Genomic DNA, 8383 nt, shown 5'->3' with positions numbered 1-8383 from the left:
GTATCTTTACGTGCCGTTATTCACCTGAAAAGAGACATAGTGAAAGGAAAGAGGTTGTGGCTGAAGTCTTGGTTGTTGTGACGCGAGAGACAGGGCACTTACTCACATTCATACAGGAGATCTGCAGACAGAGGACGTGCCAAGCTTTCAAAATGTTGCTCGGTTTACACGCCAAGCGGTTTCAACAACTCAGACATCTTAAGGTAGGCTATTTGATAAAGCTAAGACCATTTTTATATCATTATGAACAATATTATGACACAAATGCAAGTTATAAACATTTATCGCAATTTTCTTACTTCATGAAACAGAATACAGAAGATGGTATATCGTTAGAGGATGAGCCTGATTAAAACCAAAACACCAGGAGTAGATAATCCTTAACAGGGATCAAAATAAACAATTTTATTTAAATAACAGACACACAATTTATCCTCTTCTTTCGGATTAGTCTAGAAATCTGCCATTTTACCCACAACAACAATTTCGCAAGCTTTCGTTTCTATGGAGTTTTCAGGGACGCTTGCCACGTTGTCATGGCAATGTATCTTGACCAAGTCAGATTAGTCAGGATTTGAAGAAGAATCACGCATCACAATGCTCAGACAGTCCACGACCGACACTCTGACTGAATCCTGTCTGTTGGTGTTTGTTTTCACCAATTGAACACGTTCACAGATGGCGCTGATAAACACGTTTGTCGGAGCAATGTGAACTAAACTTAACCTGCTGTAAGTGAGAAAAACATTGAGTATTTATGCTGGTCATTTAATTGTAGTCAAAGCTCTTGCAGTGTAGTCTCTGAGAAAATACTTACTCTGGGAAGCCTTTCCACTTGAGGAAAAACTCGACTTTTCCATTCACCAACCGCTGGTCCATTACCTTCTCCACCACAAACTCTTCTGGCTCCTCCATCTCCTTCTTGGATTTGCTGGTCTGCTTCTTTCCCATACCAAGCTAAAAAGACACATTAATACGGGATCAGCTTTATACTCACACACACACGCGCTATTATTATTTATATATATATATAAAAATTCACAACCCCCGCCCAGTTTAGCTCTAAGGCCTATAGGCTTATACATGGCTCATGTGCAGGCCGAATTAATATCGGGCATCTGTAACAACACCAGTAATAAAACAATCTTTTCTAGCATGCTAAGCTAACTAACCAGATAATAGCTGCGCGCTTGGACCGGAATAAACCGGTAAACCACTGCTAGCTAACCAACGCAATAACGCGCACAGATAGATATATTTATTAAATAATTAATACAGAAGCACTAAGAGTGATTAATGTACACTAGGAACACAGTTAGCTAGTCGTGGATGAATTTCACTTCACTGCAGCCGCTCATACTAGCATCCAGCTAAGCTAACTGCTGAGAGGTTCAAAAGAACAGGCCGCGTACTCATTCATTCATAACACTTTTTTAAAAGGTGAAGGTCTGATCAAATTGAATGAATTAAACAGTTATGTACGGTTATATAGCGGTTGTGAAGCTTTCTTAAGCCTGCATGTAGGTCAGTCACTGGGCTATTAGCCAACAAGCACGGCTACGAAACCTGCTAACAAACATTAAGGCCATCATATAGAATCACGAATACAAGTATCTGCAGCAGATTATCCACAGTAACCTGCAAACGTAGCAACACCTTTAAAAACCCAAAGGTGTGTCGACAGAGCTGGTTCGGAGACGTGGTGAAGAGAACATGGAGTGGACCAGGCTGTGCTGCCGCATGGGCGCGAAAACAAGCCAACAAAAGCGGAGTACCAAGACAAAAACCCGACTGAAACCAACAACAAACTCTCACGGAAACAAAGGCAAACATCTGCTTATTCTAACGCAGACTATTCATAACATCCACTTACTTTTAGCTTGCTTAAAAACCAACTCTACAGAACCGATGTTATAAGGCACTTCTCTACAGCTTTCACCAACGACTCGACATTAAGCAGAAGCCTTAATGCCGCTTATAGACGCGACCCCGCTTCAGAACGTGCGCGTGCTGGACAAGGCCACGCCCCCCTGCGTCATTACGCAACGTCGACACCGTGCGCCGAAGTCGCTCACGTCCCCAAATACAACCCGGCTTAACTAGTCGATATGCTTTTAAACCCCAAACTGCCGAGAGATTTAGACAAATCATTTCCCCCGTCTTTCATGTCATTATTATGTCATAACAAACTGAAATCGCGCACTATGACAGGACATAGTGCATTGCCGTTGAAACAGTACGTACTTATAATCAGTATGTGTGTGTATTATGACTACAATCTCGGACATACTACATCCGCCATGTTAGTTAGCATTGTCATGTGACCTTCGACGTAATCATAAATACAACAATCTTAAACAAGTTAACAATTTATTCGGGTATTGTTAAATAAGTCCTGTTTAACCAATGTTCAATACTTTAAAAGAACCGACTCTGTCTTCGGCTTTGCTTTTTTCTGAGCTCGTCCGAACCAGTCCCGTTGTATTAAGGGATTGCTTGACGCGCGTAGTGTCCATCGGTTCCATACTTCAAAATCTCGCCGGAAGCAGTACGCCATCCGGGTATTTCTCACCGGATATACTACCCCTCTGTCATACTGCTTTTCGCCTACTATACAGTAAGTAAGTAAGTAAGTATGCGGGTTCGGACGCAGCCAGAGTGTTGCACACAGAAGTGACTGGTCCGTCCATCGGGCGGAAACAATACTCAGGAACAACTGTTCCGCCGCAGTGCAATCAAAGCGTAGATAAACAGTATAAAATATGGCTAATTATAGTATTTATGTGTAATATACAGGACCATGACCGTTAGGCTAAGCTTCAAAACGAACCTTGCACAGAGCAGATTTATCCAAAATCTTGTGTTGGGATTTAGGATTATCTGCGTTTGTGAAACCGACAGACAGCTCTTCCACCTGTCTCCTCAGACACTCCACGTCCTTTTGGGGATCTTCAGTCTGATCTAAAGCAGGATCAACTTCTGCCGGAACGAGATAACAATAATCATGCTCCTGATGCTGGACGTCCACAGACACAGGATCTCCGTTTTGTGGAGTGTCAGCTTCTCTCCTCTGCCATAGCCCGGTGCTGCTTGGTGCTGAAGTGGAATAGTTGTTCCACTGGAACAGAGTGGGTACAGCTCCTTTCTTCAGTAATCGGCGTCCGGTGGGAGTGGATGGCTCAATCAAATCTTCACGCATGAAGTGACGACTACAGACTCGTGTATTAGGAGTGACTTTAAAATCCTCGCGCCGGATATTGTGAATCCACTTTTTGCGTGTTTCCTCGTCCAAAGGGAAATTATGAAAACTAAGCACAGTATTAAATCTTGAGGATGTCTTACATAACGGGACACAACAATATCGAGATGATGCACCTTCACACCGAAGGTATTTAAAGCTTCGTGAACTCATTACTAAAACATTATGGTTTCATATCGTACACTAAAATGCTATGTTACTACAGTTAATAATATATTATGATATATGTGGTCGCCAGTTAATCGAAATATGACAAATAGTTTACTACTAATACTATAGTTTGCTATCGAAGAATACTATACCGGAAGCTCGAGTAGTAACTGAAATTCCAGCGGAAATACATACCCGGGCTTTTTTTGGGGGGTCAAATGCACAGAAAACTGGTTTACCAACCTCCAAAAAAATTAAAACGTTACAAGAAGAAGAAGAAGGCGTTAGCATACTCTCTCTATCTGTGTGTGTTATTGAAAATATTTATGAAGCGTAATCAATATGTGTAACTAACATTTGGATATGTTAATGAAGTGTATTCAATATGTATAACCAACATTTAGAATTATTACTTAAGCGTAATTGAATAATCAATATTAGTTAAAAAGCATAATCTATATGTATAATCAATAGTTAGAAGCATAATCTAAATCCATAGAATAGTGTTTGATCCACTATATTCTGAGTGTGGATTGAGTTGCATGAACTCTGTGTCTTACTGCACAGTAATTGTACCAGCCTGTATCTTCCTCCACAGACGCAATTAACTTTGAGGCCCGATACCAACTAACGAGCTAGGATAAGACTTCAAAAAAAGGCGAGTGTGGATCAAGGTCAGGACACACAAGCCTGTGTGAAACCCTTTTTTTCTTCTTCTTCTCCTTTTTTTTTTTTTTTTTTTAAAAAAAAAGAAGAAACCATGACGACATGAAATCGTTTTGAGAAAAAAACAACTAACTGCGCATGCTCCACAAATATAAGATAACACATCGACATGAATATTTAATTGTGGCAAAGAGGATTGGTCTGGTTTAATACCTGCGTGAAGTTGGCCCCCCCAACGCAAAACGTCAGCAAAATATTCTCAATTGTTTGTGCTGCTTTCGTTTTTAAAATATTAGACATTTAATTATGGTGCGGTGACGTCACCAGCCCCACACATGCTCCAAGTTCACTCCAAATAGGCTCGTTTGTTTGTGCTTCGTTTGTGCTGGTTTGTGCTGCTTCGGATTTGGAGATATTAAAAGAATATTTGTAGGTCATTGTGGGGTCACCCCCCATGCTCCAAGTTCATTCAAAATAGTCTCAATCGTTTGTGCCGACAAAAGTTTAGTTTGTGCTGCTTCCGTTTATAAAATATTAGGCATTAAGTTCTATGAGATGACGTCACCAGCCCCACACATGCTCCAAATTAACCCGAAATAGTCTCAATCGTTTGTGCCGGTTTTTGCCGACTGTCTTTTTTTATTATTTTTTTTATTTTTTTTTTAACAATACAGTTGAAGTAACAAGGTAAAATCCAAACGACAAATCACATTAAATAGTCGCATTCACGTAATTGTTACCTATCCACTGTGCGTTTTCAACTTTTAAGGGACACAGCGGATCACAGGCTGTGTGAAATGTAACACGAACTCCAAGATAAGTGTTTTCACTTGTTACTGTATATGTTGCTATGAGAATAACAGTCGTAATATGTCGTAAATAAATACACGCACCATAATCTGTTTGCTGTAGCTCTGTTTATACATACATAGGCCGTGTGTGTGTGTGTGTGTAATATATATATATATATATATATATATATATATATATATATATATATATATATATATATATATATATAATGTGTGTGTGTGGAAATTTAATGACTTAGATGACTCAATAAATTAAGATTTAAGCAAAATGATTTTACTTGTGAAATTGAATTACTGTGAACTATCAAACATCCTTTGACACAAATAATGGACCTTTAAAAACTTAAAAACACTTAGAACAAAAATACTTGAATTTGTGAAAGTATTTAAATTTAAACAATGCAATCAGTCTTTTGTGTGTAACACAGCATGTGGGCATATTTTGTTTGTTTCTGACATTCCTGTCACTCCACTTCTCAGGTCATCATACATCTCCCAGACACATGGAGACCTCCTGCAGTAGGCCACATAATGTCCAAGAGCATCCTGGGTTAAGCCTCCTCTGAAAGCAGTGACTGCCCTTAAAGTAAATCTCTCTCCTTGGAGCATCAGATTGGAGGGAAATTCACACAAAGAAAATTCTGTGGAGGTGCTTCCCAGGTCAGTGTCAATCCACAGAAGTTCTCCCAGACTGTAACTGTGAGAAACTTTGCCTACACAGAGCACTTTTCCTGAGATAGAGTCTGTCTTGAATGCAGAGGGACACTGTGACGGACTTTGGATTGGCCTGAGGCAGCGGGACTCCGGAAGGTTAAGGCCTTCTTCCACCGCGGTCTGGTGGAAGATCCTGATGCAAAAAATGTCATACACTGTAAACTTGTTTTCATGTATTACTTACTGTATTTGCCAGAATACAAGGAAAATATAGTAATAATATATACGGATATTATATCTTATATTAGGATCAATATGGTAATGTTGACCCTTAGATGCACAATGTATTCAAAAAACTAACATGGGTACCATGTGCAGCTGTAATTAGCATTTCATAGCTCCATTAGCCATACTAGTATTAACAATGAGTTTTCTGTTCAAGAAACATTGACAATCTTAGCTCTTTGAATGTTGTACCATTATGATTGAAGTTAACTAATAATATTCTGACAGTGTTAAAAAATTGTACTTACACTGGCCAGAGTTTTGATTTAGTAACTTTTCCTGGACTAACAACAGTAATTTCCACAAGAGCATCGTGAACAGAAGTGTCGCACTAGTGGTGGCAGTGAAGTGTAGCAGATTATTCTCCTTGTAAATAAATGAAAAGTTCAATCATGAGAGACCAGTGAATGAAGTAAAGAGAATTGTTTATTGACCAAATGATGATATGATTTCTCTTGAAAAAGTCTTAGGCAGTTTGATTGTAAAAGTGTGCTCAGACCGAGGAGATTTGCACCTATAAGTCAATGTCTAATATTTTATAAACGGAAGCAGCACAAACGAAACTTTTGTCTGCACAAACGAAGCACAAACGATTGAGACTATTTTGAATGAACTTGGAGCATGGGGGGTGACCCCAAAATGACCTATAAATATTCTTTTAATATCTCCAAATCCGAAGCAGCACAAATGAAGCGTTTATTGGCACAAACGAAGCACAAACAAACGAGCCTATTTGGAGTGAACTTGGAGCATGTGTGGGGCTGGTGACGTCACCGCACCATAATTAAACGTCTAATATTTTAAAAACGAAAATTTTATCAACACAAACGAAGCACAAACGATTGAGCCTATTTGGGGTGAATTTGGAGCATGTGGGGGGGGGGCTGAGTGACCTCAGAATTACCTATAAATATTCTTTTAATATCTCCTGAACCGAAGGAACACAAACGAAAATTTTTACGGCACAAACCAGCACAAACGATTGAGAATATTTTGCTGACGTTTTGCGTTGGTGGGGGGGCCAACTTCACGCAGGATGTTTACCTGAGGAAACGCAAAACCCCGCCTACAATGACTACGCTGTGGAGGAAGGTATATAAAGGGCTGTGTGTGTTTGCATAATTCGGACTTTCTGCAGACTGTCACACTTTATTGGTTTTCAATAAAGTTTATTTACTTTTTGACATCATCTAAACTCTCTGTCTCTGAAGTTTTTGACTTAGGCTAAAAAGGTTGATTTATCCGCGTGTGTGTGTGTGTTTTGGGTGCATGGTGGCTTAGGGGTTAGCACGTTTGCCTCACACCTCCGGCACTCCGGTTTCCTCCCCCAGGCCAAAGACATGCATGGTAGGCGGATTGGCGTTTCCAAAGTGTCTGTAGTGTATGAATCACTGCGCCTGGGGGCCATCTTCAGTCATCTTGACTCAGTCTTGCCACTGGGTCACCAGGAAGTGAGAGTGAGGCCGATGCTGCGCAAGTCTTCCTCACTATTATCCAATTCACGCGCAAGTCGAGTCCCCATATGTTCTCCATAATGGAGGCGGAAATGGAAACTTCAGTCTTTCTCGAAATCGACGGACGAACTCCTGTGTGTGTTTTATTTTCGTGGCTTGATGTAGTTATTGCAAGCAAGCGAATATTAAGTGTTATTTACTTTAATTTACGCTCAGCCTATCTGTTCCTATACTTTTGCTCACCTAAAAATTAGGCTATTTCAAATAATCCCCGCTCAGTGGAATATCCCCTGCTCCAACCAGTGCCAGGGTGAAATGAAGCCCATGGAGCCACCGCTCATATTTTATTTTATTTTTTTATTTTATTTTATTTTATCCTTTATTTAACCAGGAAGTCCCATTGAGATATCACAATGTCTTTTTCCAGGGAGACCTGGTCAAGATGGCATCACGTAGAGTTTCACACAGAGATAATCACAAAAAAAAAAACTCGTACAAAACAATTAATAAGACTAAAGTCAAGAAAAGCACTTAGAAGACTCCTTTAACACAATTTGCAAAAGACATTTAAAAGTATTCAGAGGTGACAGTATCTCTAGTTTAATTACATGTTGCAGCTCGTTCCAGGCCCAGGGAGCATGAAAAGAAAAAGCATGTTTGCCAAATTCTGAGTATACCTGTGGAACGTTTAACCGAATGTGTGATTGAGATCTAGTACAATAACTATTTGTATAAAAAGTTAGGAGATTAAAAATATAAGAGCAATTTACCTAGAAGTGCCTTAGCAATGAACATATACATATGCAGTTTCCTCCTATGATGCAAAGATGTCCATCCCAATGATTCATATAGTATACAGTGATGAGTACGTGAATCTGTACCACAAACAAAGTGTAATGCTGCATGATAGACACAGTACAGTTTCCTTAATAAAGGTTAAGCTGAAAACTAGCAAAAACTAGCAAGGTCACCATAATCAATTATAGATTAAAAAAAAGTACTCTCCACTATTTTCTTTCTAGACTCATAAGGAAAGCAGTTTTTTAACGATAAAAGAACCCCAATTTTGGTTTAAGCTTCTTCAGCAGATAATCAAAGTGTAC

At 39.5% G+C, this 8383-nt stretch overlaps 1 protein-coding gene and 1 long non-coding RNA gene across 5 annotated transcripts in view; one reads left to right on the top strand and one right to left on the bottom strand.

Moving 5' to 3' along the window:
• Positions 1-3199, bottom strand: part of cbx3a (chromobox homolog 3a (HP1 gamma homolog, Drosophila)) — a 10231-nt gene extending 7032 nt beyond the window's left edge. Inside the window, exons 1-2 of one of the 4 annotated variants that reach the window (XM_053613049.1) lie at positions 2831-3199; positions 818-957 (exon numbers count right to left, since the gene is read on the bottom strand). In XM_053613049.1, the coding sequence (XP_053469024.1) occupies positions 818-957; positions 2831-3199 (509 nt within the window). Of the gene's footprint in view, positions 1-817; positions 958-1873; positions 2282-2417; positions 2582-2830 lie in introns of those variants that run through there. The other 3 variants (XM_053613051.1, XM_053613050.1, XM_053613052.1) reach the window with 3 other exon arrangements.
• A 103-nt stretch (positions 3200-3302) lies between these two features.
• On the top strand, positions 3303-8383 carry LOC128600507 (uncharacterized). Its single transcript, XR_008384566.1, has 3 exons — positions 3303-3388; positions 4008-4083; positions 5368-8383. It is a non-coding gene; the product is annotated as an uncharacterized LOC128600507 (long non-coding RNA).

This window comes from Ictalurus furcatus, chromosome 24, assembly GCF_023375685.1.
Source record: "Ictalurus furcatus strain D&B chromosome 24, Billie_1.0, whole genome shotgun sequence".
NCBI lineage: Eukaryota > Metazoa > Chordata > Actinopteri > Siluriformes > Ictaluridae > Ictalurus > Ictalurus furcatus.
The sequence above is the reverse complement of the archived record's forward strand: the minus strand, read 5'-3'. Positions and strand labels throughout refer to the sequence as shown.